Raw genomic sequence first — 26,515 nt, 5'->3', positions numbered from 1 at the left:
ATTAGGAATGATGCTTTCCATAGGTCCCTTTCAATTAAACATGTTTAAGCCAGGAAAATGGAGTGATGACGCAAGCGACACGCTTTCCAGGCATTTCACATCACGTGACTCAAGCATCACACTCCTGCCAATGGAATTTCTGTCTCCAGGTGACACATCTGAAGCAAGACCCTTAACTGAAAACACTCACATGTGCTTGTGCACACAGACTACAGGAAAGTCACTTGCTCCAGGCCTTTACTGCCTGGAGTATGCCTCGGAAATGCACATTTCTTCCAAAAAGCTGAAAAATTAGTATAATTACGCTTTTAGCAAGCCTTCACAAAATATAACTCCGTGCTGCAAGTACAGCAGAAAACTGAAATCTCAGCCTCTCTATTATTATAGTAGACCTCTATGGATTCCCTCAGATATGAGCCCCTTTCTCGGTTCAGTGAAATGATGGAAATGTTGCTTACAGCGCCATTATTCTGCACAGGGTTAATAAGCTCCAGTCAGAGCGGGTTTTCTTCACCTGAAACTCCTCTGGATATATCATACTGGGAAAGGGCACTTTCCAAACACCTGTTTTCATAGGGGAATCTGCATTTTTCTGCTTTGTTTTTCTTTGTTGTTGTGGGAACTTTTTAATTTATCAAGGAAGGAGAAAGCTTGAAGCTTTTGTAATCTGAGCTTCAGTGTCCCATTTTCACAATTAGGCAATCTATCATGATACAATAGATCAACCCATAGCACTGCCTCGAGATATGCCACTCCTCTTGTGGATATGCTTGTAATCTTTTTCCAGCAGAGTGTGAAATAACACCCAGCTTCAAGCTACAAGACCGTAAATTAACTTAGATACAAGATACGTGAGAAGATAACAAGCAAGTTCCACACTGAAGATACCAACCTTCTAGCCATCATCTGTCAGGCAGTGTTTCCAGAATCAGCCTTGCATTTCCTGATGAGAGTTTTAATACTTCTTTCTGTAAATCTGTAATGCATTGTGGGAACAAGATATTACCACAGAAAAGGAGCAGGAAGAATAGAAGGAAGGAGCAGGAAGAATAGAAGGAAGGAACAGTCTCTTCGGACTTTACCAAAGTCTTACCTAAACACAAAAATTTTGATATTTGTTTAAATCAAAGATGAATTCTCTGAACTTTGAATATTTTTTTCTCTTTCTGAAAGAGCCCTACAGAAAAAGGTTCATCTTTTAGCTGTTTGCCTAACTCTCTGGCCTTTTTTCAATTTTTAATAACAATGGATTTTTCTTTTTTCATATAGCACATAATGCCAGCTGTATATTAATATAATAAAATTAGTACATTAGACACAATGAAAAGGTGTGTAAGTCTGAAGGAAAACGTTTTTAATTAACGTCTTGTGTCTTTCTAGCCCTAAAAATAGGAAAAGTCAACTGGCAATCCAAACTAAACAAAGCTGCACACCACACCTCTGATTACAGCAGCACAGAAGTAATCTTGAGGAGAGGGCAGCCCTTCAGCATCTCTCTGAACCTCAAAACAACAGCGCAATCTTGGGACAACTTCACCTTTATTGCAAGCACAGGTAATCTCCCCATGGCAATCATCTCATACCCAGGTTACTCCAGCTCCAAAATACTTGTGCCTTACAGGTCTACACGGCCCATTCTTGAAACAATAAGCTTTGTCCTGGTTCACTCAGGATTTCTTGTCCTTTTAGGCTTAAGAGTTCCCATTTTAAAGTTAGATCTATACCTTAAGGCATGAGACAGTTTAGGTAATAATTAGAAGGAAGGCAGGAGCATCCTCATTCCAAAGCCAAGGCTGTATCTCTGCTCCTAAGGACATCCCTGCAACACTGCACGTTATCCTCACTCTGGTCCCCACACAGAATTCACCTCTACCTCTCACAAACCACCATCCCCAGTACACCCATTCTCTGTGGCAGGACCATCTCCAGCAGAATCTCAGCAGACCAAGGCCGTATTTGCCCTTTCTGAGGAGGCTGCCAGTGGCTGGAGTGCAGCCCAAGAGCCCAGCGAGCCTCGCTGCCTGAACTTCACCATCCTCAGCCCAGCCGATGCTGTCATCGGACGATACAAACTCCAGCTCCACGTCCTTGCTGGGAACAAGGTCTCTTCCAAAGTCCTGGGCCAGTTTGTGCTACTCTTCAATCCCTGGTGTCCAGGTATGCTCTGACATATCACATTCTTCAAATAACTCATTGTTTCAGCCTGGAAATCTGGGAGTCACAGTAAAACCTGTAAGTGACCGTCACAGCTACAGAAAGTTGGATTTTTGCTCAACATCGAGGATCAAGTTTTTGTCCCTTCTTCAGTGTTGCGAGGCATCAAAGACCCAGAATCTTGCTTGTAGGATAAGAAATCAAAGGCAGTAAACATTCCAAATACTCATTCTAATTTTTTTTCCTCTGATTTTCCCACTGATTCCTGCATTCAGTTGTAAAACAAGTAACATGTACCAGTATGACACACTGCACTTACCGAAGGGATGGGAGCACAGCCAGTTACCCTGAAAGGAATTTCATTCTTATTTTATTCACTCTCTAAATGGCTGCAGAGGTGTAGCAGAGAGTTCTAAGCCTGAATGCAGCCTCACCTGATCCCTAGCACTGGCCTCTATTTGAGATTTTCAGTTACAGCAAAACAATTTCCTTCCAGCCATCATGTCTCATTCTGCTTGTAGATGATGATGTCTACATGGCTAATGAAAAGGAGCGGCAGGAGTATGTTCTGAATGACAGTGGAATCATATTTCAGGGAGTGGAGAAAGATATCCAACAAGAAGCTTGGAACTATGGACAGGTAAACAGCACCACCTCTTCCAGAACTTTCAAAATAAGAATAGTGGGTAAATAGGCTCTTGGGGAGAAAAAAATCATTCTCTCACAGTATAAGGGTTCAATATTACTCACTTCAGATTTTCTTGCAGATATGTATCTCATTTATCACTAGGTTACAGACAGCAGCATCAGGATCATTTCCCCTGTGTGGCATGTGCTGATACAGAAATTAAAGAAACAAAGCATAATTTTAGTTTTCTTTTGCCTGTTACACCAACTGGTAAAACTGTACTTGTTTTTTTGACCCTTGCAGAGAGCAGAGAAAGTCACTGGATATTGCAAAGCCAGTGCATGTAAATATTTATGCAATCTGTTGAGTAATGGGGCAGAAGACACTAAAAGGATACCCCAGATGTACTCAACTGAAACAATTAGTGTTGGAATTTTTGAAAATCAGTTTGGCCCTCTGAGTGTAACCGCTGCACAGTCAGAGCTACAGCCCATCTTCAGCCATCCTCAACTGCCCAGGCCAGCCAGAACCATTCCTGGCCACTTCATGCCCTCCAACTGCAGCAGCATTTGCAGACAGCAATTCTATTGATCCTCCTGATCCCATGGCTGCTTTTACACTGATAAATCAAACAAGTCCAGAGTTCCTTTCTGTCTCAGAGCCCAAGGGCCATCCTTGCCTGCCCACATCTACCCAGCCAAGCACTGGGCGTTCTCTGGGCCCAGTCAATGTCTCTGTGACCCTAATCCACAATAATTATTTTTGTGGGTTTCTTTCAGTTCAGATCACCTGATATGAAGTGGAGGCAGCCCATGGGAGCAAAGCTTTCATAACAGGCAGGATGTGGCAGGGTGTGACCCCTGCTGAACCCAACCCGCCCTGGTCTTGTCTGTGCCACCAGGCCACGTAATGTCCTCATGAATGCCAGTGGTGACTGCCCCATACTGTGCTCATCTTTAAAATACTGTGGAGAGTTGGCAGCTTAATGCTTATGTTTTCTTCTTGGCCCGATTTTCTTTAGCAGTACAGAAAACACCTCTATTCCCAACATCTTCCTCCCATGCTCGGAGAAGGAAACTTGGTGGGGAGTTCATCCTTGGGTTTTCTTATGAAATTAGCCTTTAAAATACTGGGGTTTTTTATTCCAGTTTGAAGAGGACATCCTTGATATCTCTCTGGCTATTCTGGATCGGAGCCTGAACCACCGCGAGGACCCAGCTGCGGACGTCTCCCAGCGGAACTGCCCTGTCTACGTGAGCAGGGTTATCAGTGCCATGGTAAAGTGATCCAGCGCTTACAGCTGGAAATGCACCTACCAACAAAACCTCAATCCACACTCATGCTTGAGAGTGAATTCCTCAGTGTTTTACACGTGTAGCCCAGCAAAAAATAGCCACAAGATAGATAAAGTGGAGATTTATTCTTCTTCCCAGAAGTTTGCTCACGACTGAAGGAATGTTTCCAAGAAATTATGAAGAACGTCGAACCTCAGATGTATTTTCCTAACAGATTTTAAGTCCATTAGATCTTTGCACCAATTTTGAAAGCCTTTGTCTATTCTGAAATCACCTGCTAAGTTTTTCAAACACCAAGAGAAGCACGAAATATTTTGGAAAACTTTACTTAAGGGATATTTGTTCAGTGAGGTTTTTATCATTTCTTGCAACAAATAGTTGCAACTTCTCAGCACACGCCCATCTTCACAAACACATAACTGCACAACTAGGCAGCTGAAAGTTTTCCATTTTATAAATAACACATGCCTCATCACATTCCTTAGCTGAGATTCCTCCTTTATAGCTGTGCTATTTTTCAGCCCTTTGGACAGCACTCACTTTAGGCATTCTCAGCTTCAACATAAAGTAAATAGCTCTAGTCAGATGTATAAAATTACTATAAGTACAAATAATTAAAAAAAATTTAAATAACTTCCTGCATCCTGTACCACCACACTTAAACAGGGATGGATGTGCACAAATATATGCAACCACATCTAACAAGTTTGAGCAAGCTGTGAGTACTATCTGCACATTTGATACAAATACACGTTCAGAGAAAAGATGGATTTCTCAAGGCTTCCATAAATCACTTGAGAATGTGAATGCACAGTCTAGGAGAGTAATGACATACAAGGAGGTGAGATCAACAGATGAAACAGAGGAAACATCCACAGGGGTCAGTCAGTGCATTTGGGACCATTTGTACTGAAAACAGGGCAGTTTTGAATCACCAGATTCTACAATCTGGTCTGGGTTTGATCCATTTGCGGCCTTCAAGCAGACAAAATTCTAAGATCCAAATATTCTGCCCCACCACCCAATGAGAACCATGCTACTCACACTGGGTCACTTCTACCCATTTCCCTCTCTCTTTTCCTGTAAATACTTGAATTCTCTCATGAGAAGGACTCTTTCAGGTTAACAGCAATGACGAGAAGGGCGTAGTGGAAGGGAAGTGGAGTGGGAAGTTCCGCTCAGGAACCAACCCCCTGCGCTGGAGCGGGAGTGTGAGCATCCTTCGGAAGTGGTACCGCGCCCGGTACCGGCCCGTCCGCTACGGCCAGTGCTGGGTCTTTGCAGGAGTCACGTGCACAGGTACACGGGGAGAGATGGAAATGACACCCCAGAGGCAGCTCACTACGAGTTCTGCAGCCTGGACTTGGTGACAATAACGTTCAAGCTGTTTCAGCTTTGACTGGGAGAGTGAAGAACCTCTGCTCTCCACGTACGAAGGGTTAATCCGTCAGTTTACAGGCTGTAATAAGGCATGCCAGCTTTGTGAGTAAACAAACAAAAAACAAAGGGGTTTTCCAGGCTGGGCTGGTGAAAAGAGCAAGGTTTCTTGTTTCAAAGCCAGGATTCGAAGAAAACCAGCACTCTTTTAAGTCTGTCTCCTCACTGCCCGGTTTTCTACTGCTGTGTCTTACCTGCTGGCGACACAAAGAGCAAGTCACAATTCTGAGGACCTGCAAAGGGAGCTGCAAGGAAAATCATTTCACCCTAGCAGTGTCCAGTAAGAGCTGCTCTGAGACGCAAGAACCTCTTTGGGGAAAATACAAAAGAAAATTGAGAGGTGTATCTCTGTAAGTGGAAAAAGAAACAAACAGAGAGAACATGGGAAAGAGAACAGGATGAAGAATCTAAGATTAAAATATATGGGTGAACCAAACTCTTATTAAAAAGGACATGATAGCTAAGCATATCACGTCAGTCAAAGTGTCTTTTAAACAATTTTGCACAATGATTGTGACTTGCATCATAGCTGGAGGGAAATTTCTGAGGGTTTGTTTCACCACTGAAAACGTAGACTAAACTGAACGAGAAAAACCCTTTCTAAATGTGTGCAAAATAGGTTTACAGAGCTTTTATGGTATTCTGTATTACAGTGCTGAGATGCTTGGGAATACCTACTCGTGTTATTACAAACTTCAACTCTGCCCATGACAAAAACCTAAATCTGAGTATTGATAAGTACATTGATGTGTCTGGAAACAACCTGCACTTGAGTGAAGACAGTGTGTGGTAAATATACATATTTCTTTAATATTTCTTCCATTATATTCCCCACTAATTAAAATATCTAAAATCATGCTCCCGAAAAACTACCTTGACCTCATGCTCTCAGTGATACAAAACTCCACACCAGACCTTTGGCTTTTTGTTCCGGAATATCCAATATTGAATTATTGACTCTGAAATGAAGTATTTTCCTTTTAACATTTCTTTTTCATAACATCCCAACATTTCTCAGAGGTATAACACAAAAAGCTGGCAAAAAAAGGGGAAGCAGGTGCTCCTGTAAGGAGTACAGCAGCTCCTCTCTCCACAGAGGAGTTTTCATTCGCTCAATTAGGATTATTTCTTGCACTGTACAAATCAGATATTCTGCATTCTACCTCTCTTACAGGAATTTCCATGTCTGGAATGAAAGCTGGTTCATTAGAAGAGACCTCGGCTCTTTTTATGATGGATGGCAGGTTCTGGACGCAACACCCCAGGAAAAAAGCAAAGGTAGCACTGTTCTAAATAGAAAAAACCTGTAGATAGTGTTATTCCTAAAGATTGCCAGGGAAATTTCTGGACAATTCTCTTTTATATATTCCCTGTAGTTGTAGCATTAATTTGGGTGCACAAGAAAAGCAATACCCACATCAATTTCCAGTAGGAGCTTTCCTGTCAGCCTCTGGATTGTTGACCAGCATAACAATTCTTCCTTTTATCATTTCAATTCTCTGCCTCCACAAAAGCCAGCACATCTTAAGTTCACTTATCTCACCCTTGCCTGTCTTAGCTCCTCACATCACACAACCCCATTCCTCACTACCAGCTTTAACAAATTCACTTTCCTGGCTCTTCTCAATGCACACCCAGCGCTGTTGATTCCCATCTTTTAAGTCTGGCTGTACTTCTGACTCGGCTCACATCCCTCACATCCTCTGCTCTCCTTTCACCTGACAGCTTTGCACGCAGCCTCTCAGCCTTCGGTGGGTGAGCACATTTCCCACAGCACACATCATCAGAAGCTGTAGCTCTCCGCAGCAGCCTCCTCTGCAGCCCCACCTTTAGATAGAAAGTGCATGTGGAATCTCTGCACACGCTGTTACCATATTAGACAGACATGGAAACAGAGTACTTGACCCAAATGTGTCTTTGGAGAGGCTGCCTCTCCCTCTGGCTGTCAGTATGAGGATTTATGTTGTTTTACTTCTCCCAGATGTGTCTTTGCAGTGAGTGCCTCTCCCTCCTGCTGTCAGCATGGGGATTTATGTTGTTGAACTTCTCCCTCTCTAATACAGGCATCTATCAGTGTGGTCCTGCCTCCACCAAAGCCATTAAAGAAGGGGATGTGAACCTGGATTACGACAGTCCATTTGTGTTTGCAGCAGTGAATGCTGACTGTGTTACTTGGATTCGCTATAGCAAGAAAAGAAAAGAGAGAATTTATTCTGATACCAGGAAGATTGGAAAATTTATCAGCACCAAAGCAGTGGGCACCAACTCCCGTGTGGATATCACTGCTAATTACAAATATCCAGAAGGTAAATCCTTTATTACAGTAGTTTTGCCGTTGATGATCAGATGTGAAAAGAATTAAGGCCTTTCTTAGACTGAGCACTGACTTAATTTTTTTTAATTCTAGAGCCAATTAATTATGATTTTAAAAAATATTAGGGCTCCTTATCTGCTGATATTGATTCAATAGAAACAATTGTCATTCTGGAGAGCTGTCTGGGGAGAATTTCTTTAAAAGGATTTTTTCACCCTTCTCATTTTCAGAGGAGATGGCAGCTGCCTCAAATATAGAGAACCCAGCTCTCCCAGAATTACCCATAGCTTCTAAGAAGTGCCCATGAGCAGCCACCTGCAGCTGGTGGACAGGTTTTACTTTCCAGCCTTCATGGCCATGTACATTCATTTGCTCTAGTGCCAAAATTCACATTAAGGTTAGACCTCACTTTCTCCCCTTGAGTATCTTTGCCCTTCTCAGCTTCCCTAAATTTCTGAGATCAGCCACGGCTCCACTGCACCGTATCCAGCACAAGATCTCTGACCGTGGTACCTTTCAATGCAGGATCCTTGAAAGAAAGGCAGGTGTACAAGAAAGCACTGAAGCTGCTTGGTGTGAGAAGACCTGGGAAAAGAACCAAAATTCCAAGACCCAGAAGACGATTTTCAAGGGCACAGCCTGCACAGACCCCCAGCATCTCGGGGAAGCTGCTTCTGGATGCATCTCCTGTGATTGGCCAGGACATCCTCCTTACCTTGACACTCAGAAACTTGATCTCAGATTTTAAGACCATAAAGGTTAAACTGAAGGCTTCAGCCATTCTCTACACCAGAAAACCCAAGGCAGAGATTTTGCAGTTGCATAGATCTATTAAACTTGGAGCTGAAGAAGGTAATTTTATTACAGCTTTTATTACTGGACAAGACATGGTTTTGGGTTGTGGTCAGATCACACGGAAACAAAGAATGGTTCAGGAAGTGTATGACCTGCAAACTGTTGGAGGTCAAGGCTATTCAGGGGGAAAGAAACACACATATTTTCCCTGTATTAAGTATTTTCTTACTGACAAAAAGGAAACTGAGCAGGTGACCATTTGTCTGACCCAGCACAGCCACCATTGGTGCTCCATTATGACGTTTTTTGCTAAGAGAGAACATAGAGATATACACTGGAGATTAGAGAGATGCTAGCTCCCCATAAGCAAAGCATAAAGACAGATCAAAGGGGGAAAGAAAAGCCTACAACTTTCACAGCAGCACGACAGCAACCACCTACTGCAGGAAGAACTGTGCCACCTGCAGAGGGTGATCTCTGCCCTGCTTTTATAGGGACGCTGCTGAAAAATGAGACGTAGCACAGATGAACAGAGCTACCCTGTCAAGCTAATACATGTTAGAACTCATTCCACAGTTCCAGCAGTAGACTGAGTTCCATTGCTTTCCTCACTGGCACAGACTCTGATTGTGCAAGGCAGAGGCTGAACAGCTGCATCTGCAAGGGCACTTAAACCAACCCACCTTCTGACCTCTGCCCCTTTTGCAAGGAAGGAGCAATAAATCCCAGCTGCAGATAAATTAAAAAAACCACCAGCAGGTATTGCCACATCCATCCATCCTTGGATCTGTCCAGGTACCAAACTGTACCTGATTATTTAGTGTTTTATGTAAATGTAAGTAGAAATCACCCATGAGCATCATTCCTGCCTGTTGGTGTCAACACCCACAAATGTGCAGCCCCAGGGTGATAAGAGAATTGCTCCTTAAAACACAGGTATCTTAGAGATAGCTGGTACTCAAAAAAAAGAGAGGGAAATTTTGTTTTTGCTTCTATTCCAGTGAAAGAGATTTCTTTCAAGATCTCCTATTCCCAGTACAAAAATTCTCTGATGGATGACAGGAAGATCCTAGTGACTGCTGTGTGTCAAATCAAACGGGGAGCCTCACTTCTAGTTGAGAAAGATATTGTACTCCAGGATCCTTTTCTCACCATCAAGGTAAAAGCTAGTCCCTTCTGTGACCCTTGAGAGATGTGCAACTAGAATTCCTACTCCATCTGTTCCTCGTGGGAAGGAGTATGGGAAATGAAATCATGTCTGAGGGTGATTGGATGTTGTTGCTGTAGTAATTGACCACATGATACAAATGAAATGAAATACAGTAAAAAAGCACAAATCTTTCCATGGCAGGGCTGTGCTGGGCTATTCTTGCCAGTGCTTGTTAACGTGGCACTGATGAAGTTCTCAGTGTTACAACAGTTAGAAGATAAGTTTACCTAAGGAGGGACAGGCAGAAAACAGACAGATAAAGAAAGCTCATCCATATTTAGACCTTCCCTTTTGTTAGAAAAGTCTGATCAATATCTTACAGTTTATTTAGGAAAACTGATTTTTACCAAAGACACCTTCACCGACCAGCTGATAATGCCTGGGCTGTGAGTCTCTCTATTACCAATATTCAAAGAAAGTTCTTTAACTCTATCACAGTAAGTGTCACTTTTCACCTTCTGAAGCCCTTTCCAAGTGATTAATTAGAACTGGAGGCTTTCTCCTTTTTCCACTTTTAACTGACTTTTAACAAACATTGTACATTGAATAAAAAGCAGTTCTTAGTGTACAGGAAAGATCCTGCATTATGTTTGCCCTGGGACAGCCCTGGCTTTACATGGCCCATCACATCCACATAAACGAGCTGAACTGGTTTTGGACAGCAGATTTAAATGCTGTATAACACCTGGGATCAAATGCTATCTGCTCATCTTAGTGTAAATAACATAGAGGGAATATGCTAATGTGCAGAGTCCCTCAGGGCCTCCAGAGTAGATTAGCTGTCCCAAACCACTCTGTCAGTAGCACACAAGAAAAGCAAGGTCACACACAGGAGGAAAGTATGATTTTTTGCAGGTCTGGCAATTTCTGAATACCAAGTTCTGTGAGACTTCGTAAAAAGTCTCTGTGCCGTGCAATGCAAATAACAGAGTCAGTTTATGTAGAGCAGGCACCTGGATTAAATTACTTCAATTCAGTGATTAAGTTTTAAGAAGCATTTGTGTTTCTGTTGATTGAAACTTCCCTATATGTTGCCATATTTTCTCTAGCGACACATATAAATATGGAGACAGTAACAGAGAAATGCAATTGGGCTGATGGACCTTTTGATTATGTTAACTAATATTACATTATTTACAAATATATAGCCGATACACCAATTCCACACTGTCTCAGCCAAAATAAGGTAATGAATATGTTTATTTGCTAGTTTGCATTCTTTTCCCTGAGACACCACAATTCACCTCTGTCTCACACCTCCCATGTTCTCCAATCCCAAACCTTTCATTTAGCCTAGTTAAAGCTAATTTAAGGCGCCTGCAGTAGTTAACCATATATGCCAATACTTGTATTCTCGTTCTGGTCTCACTCTGGTGAGTATCATACACGAAACCATGCACTGACCTAGTTAAAAAGGGGACTAAATGGTAGATTCTACAGCAGTTTGCTGATTCTTAGCAACACTGGATGGCTCATTCAAGGCTGAACTCTGTTGCCCAAAACTTTGTACATGAGCTAATTCCTGGCTCCTTCCTGCCCAGGAGGTCCAAGAGGGTAAGTGGTTTGCAATGGGAATGAAAAAAAGAAAGAAAAGCGTTAGGAAGACACGAGGCTGAGCAGAATGTTCTCTCTCTGTAGGTCCTTGGTCCAGCTGTGGTACACAAGCCTGTCAGTGTGGAGGTCACATTCACCAACCCCCTGTCTGAGGAGGTGACAGACTGTGTCCTGAGAGCTGAAGGCAGTGGCCTGCTCAAAGAGCAACTCCGAATCCAGTACGTAAACGCTTCTGGCTGGTGCCTTGTTCACTTTGGTGGGGAATCTGGAGTACCAGTGGGTTTTTAAAAATATTCTGTCAACCTCATGACTTTCATTTGCACCAGCCTTGGACAAACTGCCACCATGTCAGTACTCTCCAGACAGCAGATGGAGTTTTTGCACCTCTTTTGCCAAGATTTGAATTATGGAATGCTCAGGGAGCGGAGAGATGGCATACAGTCTTAAATTTGGTTACTCAAAAGAATACATAGCAAGAATTCTTCAGCTGCTTTAATTTACAAATGCATTCTCTCTTTTAGTGTGGAAAGAATGGCCCCCATGGAGACTTCAACAGTGGAATTTGAAATCATTCCCTACAGGAGTGGCACCAGGCAGCTTCAGGTAGACTTGGTTTGCACCCACTTTTCAGACATTAAGGGATTTGTGATGCTTCATGTGGCTCCTGCTCAGTGATATAACCTGTACAACAGTTCAGCTTTGCCTGTTTATGAGGCTGGTGCAGTGTTCATGCATTCTTATGACTGGAAGCACAGAAATGCAGATTACTCGGCCAAAATAAAATGATGTAACATGAACGGAAATTAATAAAAAGGTACCACAGACTACTCTGTAAAGACAGTGTCACCTTTCTCATTCTCTAGCCTGTTTTATGGGCCTTCACACATACAATTACTAGTGGGAATCATTATATCATTTAACTTGAAGGACAGGATCAAGTGTGATGGTTTGCAGCATTAGAGCCTGTAGCAATAATAGCAGCTGGATTTCGAAGGAACATAATTTAAAAGCGCCGGTTTTATAAGCTTCATGGAATGCAACTTAATTACCACAGAATAATAAAATGGTTTGAGATGGAAGGAGTCTTAGAGCTCATCTTGTTTCAGCTGCCTGCCGTGGGCAGGGACACCTTCCACTATCCCAGGTTGCTCAGAGCCCCATCCGACCCAGCCTTGGACACTTCCAGGGTTGGGGCAGCCACAGCTTCTTTCGGCAGCCTGTGCCAGTGTCTCATAAACCTCACAGGGCAGAGAACCTTCCTAATATCCAATCTAAACCTACCCTCCTCCAGCTTTAGGCCAGTCTCTTGTGTCCAATCTCCCTATACCCTCGTGAAAAGTCCCTCTGCAGCCTCCTTGTAAGCCTCTTTTAGGAACTAGAGGGGACTATAAGATGTCCCCGAAACCTTCCCTTTTCCAGGCTTATATCCACTAAATATGTTTTATTCAGTAATAGCCAAAGTACTATCCAAGTAGCTGACTTCATTAAATTCTAGAATTAAATTTATCATTTAATCTTCTTGTTAGAAGGAAAAATACAGCAATGAGATATGGAAGTGTTACAATAGAACTCTCTTCTTATGGTTGAAAAAATGAGAAGCTACAAAGAGTAGAAAAGCAGAAAAAGGACATCCAAAAGACGTATTAAAATTCACAGTTGACAGCCACTCATCCTCATCCCACAAAGCCGATTAAAGCAGATCATCATTCACGAGGGAGGCATTGTGCCACCCATATCTAAATCCCTAATGTGCCCATTCACTCCTTGCAAAGTTAACAAGCCAATAGAGCAAAGATGGGAATTTTCCTAAGGGAATTTGACAGTCAGTACTGTCCAGCAACACAGGACCAGCTTCCCCCAGAAAGAATGTCCCACGCACACAAACTGGCCCTATGACACAGATTAAACTGAGGACTCATTTAAATATTTCTTTGATTTAAAGCCAAGGAAATCTTCAAAACATGTAAAGTCCTATTTTATTACATCAATTACAATATTTTGCCACCCACACATATACTTATAGTGGATGTGGAAGCTTGGTAAAACTAGTCAACCCAGAGAGACTGGAATGAAGGTTGAAAAGGACACACACACACACATACACGCAGGAATTCGGATTTCTCCAGGCAAAGGAGAGGGGAATATGTAGCTTTGCACCTATCAATTAAGTCTTGCAGGATCTTGGAGAGCCAGGGTACACAATCCTCCACCAGCCTCAGAAAAGGCCTTGAGGTAGTGATGGTATTTCAGAAAATCTCATTAAATCCTGCAAGAATGCAGACCGACATCACATTTAACACCACAGTACAGCTAAAATATTCAAATTCCTTCAGTATTCCTTCTTAAACGCAATCCAGGCAATTATTTCAGACAGTGTTTGTCGCACAAGCTTGGAATGACCTCATCCTAATTTACTACCTGTAAGGGAAGCCCGCAGTTCAAAGGGAAACCAGCGCTGCAGGGCTTGTGCCAAGTTCCAACTTTGCAACACTCGCTGTGTTTTCACAGTGTCAGCATCTTCATCTGCCCTCGGCAACCACACCCAGCTCCGTTTGGGTGTGAAAATGCAGATCCGGCCAGTGCCATGCAGGAGAAACACATTCTTCCTGCATGAGACGTGAGGAAACTGTTCAATTATGCTAATGCTTATTACAGAGAAAAACATGCAAGTGCCTGAAGAAGGGTTTAAATTGCTTTTGTCAAACCTACAATCTTTACACAATCCTTGGTCAGAAGTCAATGGGAGTCGGTGGAGTAAAATACGGCTAATTGTCAGTATTTCTCTTCATAAATATGCAGTTTAAATAAGAGCATGCCCAAGAGGCTGACCCAGCCAGCCCTCATTCCAGTCCTATCACTCCAAAAAAAAAAAATAAAATCCAGTGAGCACTCGCTGATATGACACATTCATACCATGAACTGGTCTTGAAACACACAGAAATCAGCCTCCAGGGTGGTGAGTGTTTCTCCCCATCATTCTGTTCTTCTAAGTTTCTCGATTCAGATTATAAAAAAGGAAAAAAAAAACCAAAAAAGAAACCCCAAAAATAGCTAAAGTTGCTGGTTTCAAGTCACATTGTCCTGCCACCAAAGCCTCACTTCTTTACCTCTTGGTCCTTCACTCTCCTGTATTGAACTTGAAGGTCACTGTTTGCTGTAAAAGGTAAAACCAAAGGCACAGTGTAAGCATTTCTTGTTGCTCTAAAGCAACAAGAAATTCCCATTAAAATTAAAATTCCTATCTAATTCATGTGTATGTCATGCCAAAGCTGAAAATGTAGACACACTAAAAGGGAGTATATGATTTTTGATCACTACATTCAGAGAGAGGCCCAGTTATTAAAGATGCTCATAAAACAATTTAAGCTTCTATTTCTAAAGGTAATAAAGTTTTATGGATTTATGTTTGGACCTCTTAAATAAATATCATTACACACTGTAAGATAATAAAATAATATCCAGGCAGGATGGACACTTTCAAGGATCTTACTTTTCCTCAAGATTTCTAGGAGCATGTCAGGGGTGCAGCGGATATAGAAGTGACAAAACCAAGTTTAACAAAGCCAAATGCTGGATTCAGCACCTGGGGTGGGGCAGCCCTGGATGTAGGGACAGCCTGGGGACAGGGGGCCCATTCTCACAAGATGGAATGCCAGAACAAACACTTGAGTACTACATGCAGAAGTCTCTTTCATGTGTTTACCTTCTCCACGGGCTTTTTCAGCCCATTTCAGTGTCATGAAAGACACAAAGGGAGGACAAGCAGGTCTTTTTTCAGAGCATGCCATGCCGGAGATCCTGGTTGCAGTTGCCAATTTGACCAAGAGATGGTACTGTGTGTATACACAGTCACTACAAGGCAGTGATGATGGGATAAATACAGCCTTGTCTCTAAACCACTCTGATTTAGAGGTTCAAAACTCATACATATACTGCAAATGTGCATTTAAGAACGTTGATCATGCAAAGGAAATCAGAAGTTTGAGCACAATCAGTTGGTTTACAATTTGCTTAGACTGAAAGAGCACAAATCAGCCATTACATACTGTGTTTAGCTCATTATGTAAGAAACAAGTTCAAGACATATATGAAAATCACATATAATTGACACTGAAAAATGTATGCTGACAATAAAAACAGAATTGTCTGTAAGATTTCCCCAATGTTCTTATACTTAGTGTTCCCAATCTCTGCAAGTCTGGTGACCTCCAGGCTTTGTAATAAAAGTCAGAGCAGTCAAAGCTCACATGAGGCAGGAGCGTGCCCTTGCCACAAAGAAGGGAACGATATCCTGGGGTGCCTCAGGTAAAGAATTGCCAGCAGGTCAAGGGGGGTGATTCCTGCCTTTATGCAGCCCTGGAGAGGCCACAGCTGGAGTGGTGAGGCCACAGCTGGAGCGCTGAGATGGGCACCACAAGAGATGGGCAGCAGCTCCTGGTGCCCTGTTTGAGCAGGAACTTGGACAAGATGACCTCTGAGGTTCCTTCCAACCTCAACCACTCTGCAATTATTCTGTGAAAGTGAATCTACACAATCAAGGCTACGCTGTAAAAACCTAAAACTCAAGAGAGTTTGTTTTTAGCTTAAATGATGCATATTATCAAACAACTGTGAAGCTAAATATAGAAACACCAAGAAAACCACCAAACTCACTGGACTGTATTATGTAATCAACTTCTCAAATTGTTCTTGAATTTGTTCATAGGTGTCTGCAAAATTATTGATGACTCACTCCACAGTGAAAGCTGTTCATTTCTGATATCTTATTTCCTCTTTAGACCAATTATTATCAATCCAGTGACGTTCCTTTTATATTACAGCAACTGTGAGAATGTATTTAGTCCAAGTCTCAGTGCAATATTTTTAAATAATCTGTATAAAGATACGCAAATTTAGTTGTTTCTTTTAACACATTTTCTCATTCTTAAGTGGTTTCACTTTTCTGAATTAGGCACAAGAGCAACGGATATATTGACTATATTTTTTGACTCCTTGAAAGGTTTAGGATATAAGTAGCTTGGGATCAATGTTGAAGAGCAGCTCTCCAACACTTACATTGGAAGTGCACACTGTGCATTGTTTAGAGCCATATTAAGATTTGCATTTCCTACTCTGGGGTTCTCAGTGCACAACTCCTTGAAGGAATTGTCAGTGACTGTCTCTAAATGCTTCACGTCCTGCTGTGGAGCTTCACCTCATCTGTAGCCTGTTTTCGGTGTGGTCTGAGAGATAAAGGAGCCATCAACATCTGCACAGCAGATAAGCTGGAAAGGTGGCAACACCACGTCCCACCCCGTACAGAGAAATCAAGCAAACAACTTTTCAAGAGGACAGTTTTTAAGACAGCTGGAGGAAGAAGCCACTGCCCACCAGAGCAAGCAGAAGCTGAATATTTTCATGGTATCTGGAACCAGCCATGGGCCAAGGTAAGCAAAAATAATTTCTGTTAGTTCCAAGCATTTGCCAGCTGTGTGTCAGGAAGAGACAACTGTTCTTGCTCAAAGACAGTGTTCATGAGGCTTGTGGAAGAGCTGAGCTTGCAGGGCAGGAGCCAAGTGCTCTCAAGGCTTAAGGAGCTCAATTTGCATGGCAGAGTGCACAAAAGGGCACAGCAACCAAAAGCTGGTATTGATGTCTGAGGAGTCTGAGAAGCAGCAAGAAGCAGCTGAGGCAGACAGGTTTGGAAGCAAAGGTGGGTGAATCCTCAGCATAGGGAATGGTGGGTGAAAGTAATTAAGGAGACTACACAAGTGAAACAGAGAGAGGACCAAGTCTTTGAGCCTTTAGAGCAGGGAAGCAGTCCAGCTTCCAGGCAACCTTGAAGAACATAACAGTAAGAGCCATGAAAAGTCATATGATGGAGAGGGAGCCAGACTCCACACCACTCACTGTTCTACAAGACAGACAGAACAGATATCTTCGTCACAGAGAAGAAAATAGATGAGCTCATTGCTGGCTCATAAGGCCTGAACTGGTGCAGGGCTTTGAACTGGGACAGCCATGATGGGATTTAAAAGCTGGACCAGAATCATTCACTGAAAACATCACATGGAAAAAAATTATATGGGGAAAAAAGAAACAAAGCACACAGTCCAGTAAGAGTCCCCAACAGACACAGAAGGGACAGCCACAATGGGAGAAGGTATCAATGCAGAGAACAAGACAAGACAAGACATCAAGAGAGAGCAAACCAGTGAAATCCGCAAAGAGAGCAGTTATAGCTTTAGCACAGGAGCAATCAATTTAGATAGCAGAGAAATGCTCTATGGATTTCAGGTTTTTTTAGCTGCAACAGAGTGAGGAGCATGGGTCAGCCAGGGGAGGTAGGTGATACCATGTGCCACATAATGGGCAGCAGTTACAACCCACAGAGCCAAGAATCTTAGTGATGAGCTACAATCCAAAGAGATAAATAAGGTCAGGATGATCCCAAGGCTGAGATAAAACAGGGAGTAACTGGGCAGTTGAAATTTTGACAGTTTTTTCTGTCTTCTGGTGCTGGACAGAAGCCCACATGATGTGTACAAAGCCTGTGTAGGAGACAGGAGAAGGAGTAGCATCTTCTCTGTCTCCTGCATCTCTGTGCATGACATTGTCAACTAATGTGGTACAAAGTAGGAAAAGTGGTGTTTGATCCAGCCGTGCATTTGGACCAGCAGTGATGTTTGCACCAGTGCGTTTAATGATGTCAGGTGTAAGGAAAGGCAGCTCAGCAGTCACTCAACACCAGAACAACCAAGGTCACAGCGAAGGTCCCTACCATTTCTGGATAGAAAGTCTCAAGGGCAGGGGAAGGATGTCTGAGTGGAGAAACACCTAAGCCTGTTTGTGTGTCCCAGAATGTGGCTCAGGTCCCAACTGCAGGCAGCTCACAGCCCCAAACTCATTCTGTATCTTCTCACTCTACAGGTCTGAGCATCCAAAAATGTGATTTCATGATCCCAGAGAATAACAAAAACCACCACACAGAAGAAATCAGCACTGAAAGGCTCATAGTGAGGCGGGGACAGCCATTCACCATCACTCTGAACTTCTCAGCTCCAGTACACAACTACCTGCAGCAGATGAAGAGGACCTTCCTCATCATACAGACAGGTAATGCCATTACAAACCTACCAGAGCTCTGCTCTTCCACTCACCTGAAGAACAGAGCTGAGGGCAAAAGCCATTTCCAGAGCTGGGCAGGGGCACTCAAATTTAGATGTGAGGCCAGTGAGCTCATTATGTGAGGCAAAGCACAGTCTCCTGCTACTGACAACCAGATCCCTTCCAGAAGAGACACTGCAGCACAATAACCAATATGGGTTCAGCATTCCATGATTTCAAAATACTTATGGGATGTCTTCTGGCTTTTGGGGTTAGGAATGTTCAACCTATCTGGCCTGTCACAGTTTTTTCTGTTAAAGTGTTTTCTAGTGAGACTCCTGAGAAGGGCAGCAGCTTTCAGTCCCAGCTTGTTTTACCATATTGTGAGCAGTGGGCTGTGACTTCTGTTACAAGACACTAAATTCCAGGAACAGCAGCTCTGCACCATTCTGGCCACTCCTGGTATCTACAAATCTATGGAAAGCACATCTCACTTTCAAACATGGAGGCCTGAATGCAGTACTGACCTTAGCAATGATCAGTAGGCATGAAGCTGCTGAAGAGTCATGACCCTCTCACAAGGAGAGCTATGGCTCCAGAGATAGACAAGGTCCAGCAGTCTGCACAGTTTAGGAATAAACACAATGTTTGAACGAACACAATCAGATTTTTTTGTCTGCAGGACCACATTCTTCCAAAGCAGATGAAATTCAGGTTGAATTTCCCATCTCCAGCCTGGGAGACCAGAAGCAGTGGAGTGCAGCAGTGGAGGAGCAGGACCCGAACTTCTGGACCCTGTGTGTGAACACACCTGCCAATGCCCCCATTGGCCAGTACACTCTACTTTCACGTGCCTCCAAATCCCCTCAGCTCCTGGGCTACTTCACCCTCCTCTTTAATCCCTGGTGCCGAGGTAGGTGGTCAGAAACAGAAAGGCAGGCTGGGATCAGTCACTTCACAAAAGCAACTTTGGAGCTGTGGCACTGCTACATGGAGGGAGGCTGGGGCTGGCTCACACAGTGCTCCTTCCACTCCTGCCCTGCTCCTCACAGCACCTCAGGAGAGCGGCAGGGGCTCAAAAAGCCCAAAATTTCCTGCCTCACCACTTCTATCTCTTCCCTGGAGAATTCCACTGAAGAGCCCCATCCTTCTGCTAAGGGAAAAATGTTTGATTAAGTGTTTCCTATAATAGAGATTTTAGGATGAGTCAAGATTGTAGCTGGTCTAGTTGAGGCCATTCTATCTTTCTTAGCATTATAACTTATCCAGGAGAGTAGAAGAGCCAGTGAGTACAACAGCCGGGGTCCAGAGTAACTTTTCAGACAAGGAAATGGAGATGACAATGAAATTCTTCTTTCCTGTCTGATTCACAATCTGTGGTATTTTTCAGGACAGAATGCCAGGGAATGCCAAAGCGCAGTGGAATCTGCTGATGCATGAGAGATGCAAGTGCATCTGAGACCAAGAATGCTTTATTCCTGTTGTTTTTTTCCCTCGAATTTAGATGATGAGGTGTTCTTGGCTAATGAGGCACAGCGGCAGGAGTACATTTTAAACCAAGATGGCATCATCTACCAGGGGACTGAAAATGCAATCCTAGCCCAACCCTGGGACTTTGGTCAGGTAAGCAAGAGGTTCAATATGTGCTCTCTTCCAACCACCAGCAGAGGAAAGGTACATATATCTGGTGTGTACAGGATGCTGTGATGAAAGAGTTCTATCCATTTTCATGCTCTCTGCACCCTCTACCTCCTGTGCAGGAGAACAGGGACCTGTGTATGAAGTCCTGTAACCTAGTGTACTAGATCATGGCTTTAGCACAGGAGCAATCAATTTAGATAGCAGAGAAATGCTCTATGGATTTTAATTTTTTTAGCTGTATTGTAATTTTAGCTTCATTCTCAGGCCGTCTTTTATAAAGGAATGGATTGATATGTATCTGAGCCTTGTGTGCCTTCTTTTCATCAACATGTATAAAAGCATTTAACAGAGCTCAATAATGCTGTCTCTATATAACAAGTAAAGTGAGGACAAGAAGATCTTTCTGTTTGTCCAAGGCCATCTGACACAGCCAGTGATTAGAATGGGAATCTATTGCACTTTTGTGCCAGCAGATCATAGAATTACCTCTGTGCCAACCTAGAGAGCACTCCAGAAAAGCATCCATTTCCTTCAATCAGGGGACACCATATCATGCTCATGCATTTCCCACCTTCAATAAAGCTGGAGATCTGTCCTCAGCTCCCCTGGCAAATCTCTGCCTGGAACCCTCCTTTCACAGCCCACTTACCTAAAACTATCAGCAGAAAGGGAGAAACAATCTGCACAGTCACAAACCCTTGTAGGGACTCAAGAGAGCAAAAGATCATGGAGAATTTCCTGAAAGGATGTGTTCTTGTTTCAGTTTGAGGAGGATATGGTTGACATCTGCTTCATACTGCTGGCTCTAGGGGAGCACTTCCAAAGAGAAAAGGATCCTGCCCAGCGCAAAAACCCCGTCCATGTCTGCCGAGCAATTGCTGCCATGGTAAGGAGGGCAGAGAGCAGCCCTGGCCCAAGCAGGGGGCACTTTCTCTACCCCATGTCAGGCCAAACCAACTGAGCAAAGAGGAATTGTGTTCCAAACAACACCTCCTGCCCATCTCCAGCCTGTCCTGATACTCCCCCAGCAGACAAGTAGTGCTGCAGGACGTTCTCAGCAGTGAGAGTGCACTTACTGAATAAATCTCAGAGACTGCTGCACCTCTTCTGCTCAACCATGACCTTCATGCTTTGCACAGAAAGCATCCTCTTGGTTTCATCTGCTTTGGGAGTAGCCTCCACAAACAGGATCAGGTGGACCAACCACAGAGAGGCAATTCCTTAATACATCTTCCTCTCCTCCTTCTCTGCAGCTGAACTGCAACGAGTTTAGAAGCCTGACAGAGTATGAGCCTAGGCAGCACGATAATGGGACATCCCCTTCCAAGTGGCTGGGAAGCAGGCCCATCCTCCAGCAGTGGATTGCATCAAAATTGCAGCCCGTCCGCTACGGGAGGTGCTGGGTGTTTGCTGCAGTCCTGTGTTCAGGTACAGTGCTGCAACCTTCAATCTTTAGCTGAGAGGCAGACCTTTAGTTCCCTCATTGACGCTCAGCATCACTGCCTTCGAGACAAGAGTATCACTACATTCATTCACTGAAATGAAATCTCATTTCCTGAGGAAGCAATGCCTCTTGCAAAGTCCAAACAGCAGACCTGGTGCCATTGCTAACAGGCCTAGCACCAGAAGAGGCTCCACATCTATCAGCAGAGGCACCCTTAGGGCAGGATGCACAACTGATCCACAGCTCTTTCTTCTGCACAGTTCTGAGGTGTCTGGGAATTCCTACCAGGGTGGTCACTGGCTTTACGTGGGCTCACAACACCAAGGGCAGCCTGAGTGTGGATGAGTATTATGATGAAGATGGGACACTGCTTACACAGGACAAGAGTGCTCGACTCTGGTAAGAACACACAGCAGGGCCCAAGCAAGAATTTGAGACAATACTTGGATGTGGGAAATGAAACACAGGGGAAAGGAAAGAGGTAACACAGCTGTGAGGAGGTGATGGGAGACAGCTCAGCTGAGAGCCTGTCTATAAGACCTGCTCTTGATAAACTGCTGCATCCTAAACCCAAGAGTGCCCTATTTCTCAGGCCCACAAAGGAAGAATGATAGCCTAGTCCAGCTGGAGAAACTCCACTTGTTTGAATATGAACTGAACTCTTTCAAGGGAGCATTAACCGCTGTGGTTTGGCAAAAGCTTTACCGCAGGGCTCAGTCCCTTGATATAAGCTCATGCTGTTGCCTCTTGCAGGACCTTCCACGTTTGGAATGAATGCTGGATGGCTCGGACAGACTTGCTACCAGAGTACAGTGGGTGGCAGGCACTGGATGCCACCTGCCAAGAAAAAAGCAAAGGTAAAATATCAGAGATGGGCTTGAGCAACAGCAGGGGGGAAGTGGAGCAGGGGGGAAGTGAAGCCATTCAATATTCCTCCTTTCCCATCTTCCAGTGGACGGATGCAAAAGGATGGGAACTCACTCACCCTGTTGACTTTAGGCACAAACTATCATTTACCTGTTTGGTTTGTGCAGCTCACTTAGCTCTAAGAGCTCTATCACTGCTTCCTAATGGCTTCCTAAACTAAATATTTCACCAGTGCAGGTCTAAACTAAGGATGGGTTTATTTGGGAAAGCATCTGAAATCTTAATTGGAAAAGCATCTGCACCTTAACTGGACAACATTTTCTCCTCAGGCTTATCCTTCTGTGGGCCAGCCCCTGTTCATGCCATCAAGGAAGGGGACACACAAGTTGACTATGATGTCTGCTACTTCTTTGCTGCCGTCAATGCCAAGTGTCAGGTCTGGATACACAAAGCAGATGACACCCTCAAGCCAGCTTTTGGTGGCACAAAATACACCGGTAACAACATCAGCACCAAGAGTGTTGGCAGTGAACGCTGCGAGGACATCACACAAAACTACAAGTATCCTGAAGGTATGGGGCAGGCACGGGGCTGAGCACATTCCTTGTCACTATTACAAGTGAGGAGTAAAAGACCAAAGCAGAGCCAAACCAGAGCACCAGGGTCATCCACTTGTCACTACTTCCCCTTCTTCAGTGGCACTAGAACACCTAATTCTTCCTGTCTACAGAGCCAAAGAGGAGTTCATCACCCAAACTTCACCCTGCTTAATGGCATTAAGGTCTCTAGAAGACCAGGTGTTTGTTCACCAAGCACTCTCTGGAACACCTTCTCTGATTTCTGCTATCTCTACACTCTGTACATCCACCTCCCATTACCTCTGTAATATAAATATGGATATAGTTCAGACTCCAGCTTTCTGTAAAGGGCTGTTGTGTTCTCAGATACTACCTAAATCTCTCCCTCAACAAGCAGCTCCCCCTTCAGAATCTGAGTGCTGTTTCCCTGGCCCAACCCCACCATTCCCTCTTAATTTGTGCCTTGTTGTCTCCACGGCTGCAGGAGACAACCGCAACTTCTCTACACATGAGAATATGGAAAACTGTGCCTTAGCTATAGCAACAAAAAAGCAGCTGCCTCCTCTACTCACTGATGTTAGCACCAAGGTGTCTTAAAAACTAAGACAACTATTCCCAAGTAGAATCTCTCAGGCACATCCGATGAATATCCTGACAGCTGAAGCTGTCAAACTGATCCAACCAGAAGCACAATGCTCTTTATGCTCTTAAAAACAGTTATCTACAGTACTACCATGAGAAATCAATGCCATTCTCCTGCTTCTCACTAGTAAACAGGAAAGAGTACCAAAGGATGTACTTTTTTTTTTTTTTTAAATGACAGGTTCTCTCCCGGAAAAAAAAGTACTTGACAAAGCCTACAGAAATATGAAGGAACTTGAGACAACCAGCAGCAGCAGCACACAGTTTATCTCCATTCCTACTGCTCTGGAAGAGCCAGTCAACCTTTTCATCCACTTCCAATCAAGTAGTTCTTTGCAACTGGGACAAGATATTACACTTTCCATTCAAGTGTTTAACCACAGTGGTAGAGAAAAGGCCACTCATCTGGTAGTTGGGATCCAGGCTCTGCATTATAATGGTGTGCCTATTGCCCAAGTTTGGAAGGAAGAGTTTCATTTTAACCTCCAAAGCAATTCAGGTAAAGACTCTCCCGAGTGCATTTCAGAAAAATCCTTGTAGCCCTAGGTTTACAAAAGGTTGGCTGAATGGTAGATTCTAGGTGAGTTCCCAGAGAGATTGTGGAGTCTCACTAATTGGAGATATTCCAGAATCAACTGGATACAATCCTCTGCCATGTGCCCTGGGATGATCCTGCTTGGGCAGGGAGGTTGGATCGGATGATCCACTATTGTCCACTCCAACCTCACCCATTCTGTGAAACAAAACACTTTGGCAACATCACCTTAAGAGATTTTCAATCTGCAAATCCACTTGGGGTCACTTAAGCATTTAAATGCTGCAGCTTTCAGTACACTGTTGGGCACAGAACATTCCTAGGTGTCATGCAGGAAAAGACCAGACTGCACTCAACACCTGTTGTTTCACCACTCTGTTTCAGTCAATAACCTGCAGGTCTCCGTGCCTTACACGTGGTTTGGCAAAGAGCTGGGAGAGAACCACCTGCTCAGGCTGACTGCTGTGCTGAGAGACGAGGACTCCTCCTACATGTACCTGGCACAGGAAGAAATCAGTATTTGTGAGTCCCCTCTCACCATTGAGGTAAGATTGGGCTGTCTTTCTGTCACTGCAGTGGGGAGAAAACAGCTTTCATGGTCATAAGCAACAAAACAATTTTGCTGGGCTCAGGGGCTCTCAGAGAAACTAGAGCAGAAGAAATTAAGCTGGACTTTTCCTCTTCTGGCAAATGGCAGCTCAGACACCGAAAAATTACACATCTCCCTTTAATCATAGAAGAATATCTTCTCTCAGTTTCAGCTCATTTGCTTCTTTCAACAGTTCCCAGAAAACATAGTCCAGTATGAGCCAAGCACAGCAAAGATCAGCCTCCAGAACCCTCTCATGGAACCCCTGGAGCAGTGTGTGATAGCAGTCGCAGGGCGAGGGCTCATTTACAGACAAAGGAATTACAGGTGAGTGCAAACTGACTGATCCAAGAACAGCAAATGGAAAAGGAGACACAATACAAGCAAGAGAAACGATTGCACAGGAAAGGCTGTCCCCAAAAATAACCAGGCAACCACATGGCATGAAGATATCACTACAGCGTGAAAGCCCCAAGCATCCCATCCTTTATTTACACATAATGCAGGTGATTTTCACATTGAGAAGGAGAAAAGTCAGCTAAGAGAACTTTCAACAGATGTGTAATAAATAAGTTGAAGCCAATATGGCATCTGTGAAAGCTTCAACACCAAAGCCATAGACAGCCAAAGGAAAACCTCCTGCCAAAAAAAAGGATAACCACAGAAATGCCACAAGACTTAGTCAGAAACACACATTAAATAAGACAACAGTTAGAGGTCACTGAAATGAGCTACGAAATTTAGAAATTATTTGCAGCTGGGAAATCAGTTAGTTTTTAGTGAGCAACTTGAACATCCTTAAGTGGAGTAAAACTGTACTATTTATGACATCTTTCCATCCATTACCCACTGTAAACAATTAAGACAGCGGTGTCTTCCCCTTCTCTACTGAAGAACCAGGCAAATGTGACTTAGCCAAGAGTCACTAAAGGGCATGCTCCCCTTCACATGACAAATACCCCACTTTTGTCTCAGGAAGCTGCATTAGGACAAAGTCCCTTTAGATGTCACCACGGAGAGTTTCAACTCTCCTGTCCTATCTCCCTCCCAAACTACTGTTAGATGACAATTTCACTGTGGTAGTTCAAGTAACTGCCAACTTTCTTCTATTTCTTTTTCTTCTTTCTTTTTGGCACCACACTCCTTGCAAATGCATATCCTAGACCCAGGAAACTAAAAACACAATGAGGGGTGATTCCTGTATAATCCCTTCTCTCCTTTCAGGCTGGGCTCTGTGCAAGCTAAAAGCACTCAAGAGCTGCAAATCCCATTCACCCCCACCCGAGCAGGGCCCAGAAGACTCACTGCACGTCTCACCTGCCTTCAGCTCCAGAACCTGAAGAGCTACAGAACTACCAACATTGCAGCTGCCTGAGGCTCAACTCAGAACAGATCCTGCTGTCCCACCTACAGAGGAGTGGCCATGATCTGTGCCCTGATCATAGTCAAGCATAGATGTTAACAGTTTAATAAAAGTTACATGTAAAACCATGTCCAATTTTGATTATTTGCACAAACTCAACTCTTTCCCATCTGCCACTATGCTCCCTCTCCAGTTTTAGAAGCTGAATCTTACTGTGACAAAGATGGGCTGAATGTTCAAGCAGACATTGCAGTTCTCACCACACCTGTGCTGAGCACACCAGTGTTTAAGTCTTTTGCCCTACCTGTGACAAAGTAAAGGATATCCTGGAACTTTAAAGTGATGACAGATGTAACATGTCTCTAGGGATATATATAGGGGGA

General features: G+C 43.7%; 2 protein-coding genes across 2 annotated transcripts; both read left to right on the top strand.

The window, feature by feature from the left end:
• Positions 1–1,376: 1,376 nt before the first annotated feature.
• LOC120760275 (protein-glutamine gamma-glutamyltransferase 6-like) lies at positions 1,377–12,062 on the top strand (the record flags this gene model as incomplete). Its single annotated transcript, XM_040080313.2, has 12 exons — positions 1,377–1,554; positions 1,918–2,157; positions 2,676–2,794; positions 3,931–4,059; positions 5,199–5,376; positions 6,168–6,303; positions 6,689–6,792; positions 7,578–7,820; positions 8,354–8,680; positions 9,625–9,782; positions 11,472–11,605; positions 11,909–12,062. Coding segments are annotated over 12 exons (2,100 nt in total), but the record flags the coding sequence as incomplete, so codon positions are not given.
• Positions 12,063–16,703: 4,641 nt separating this feature from the next.
• Positions 16,704–26,253, top strand: EPB42 (erythrocyte membrane protein band 4.2). The gene is made up of 13 exons (XM_040079948.2): positions 16,704–16,813; positions 18,297–18,482; positions 19,156–19,386; positions 19,978–20,096; positions 20,878–21,000; positions 21,368–21,542; positions 21,819–21,957; positions 22,312–22,415; positions 22,755–22,997; positions 23,827–24,144; positions 24,565–24,725; positions 24,963–25,096; positions 25,994–26,253. Exons 1-13 carry the CDS (start codon positions 16,804–16,806, stop codon positions 26,142–26,144), a joined length of 2,094 nt encoding a protein of 697 aa, XP_039935882.1. The 5' UTR covers positions 16,704–16,803; the 3' UTR covers positions 26,145–26,253.
• The last annotated feature ends 262 nt before the right edge of the window (positions 26,254–26,515 follow it).

Source organism: Hirundo rustica, chromosome 16, assembly GCF_015227805.2.
Source record: "Hirundo rustica isolate bHirRus1 chromosome 16, bHirRus1.pri.v3, whole genome shotgun sequence".
NCBI lineage: Eukaryota > Metazoa > Chordata > Aves > Passeriformes > Hirundinidae > Hirundo > Hirundo rustica.
Note: the sequence above shows the minus strand (reverse complement) of the source record. Positions and strands in the feature narration are given on the sequence as shown.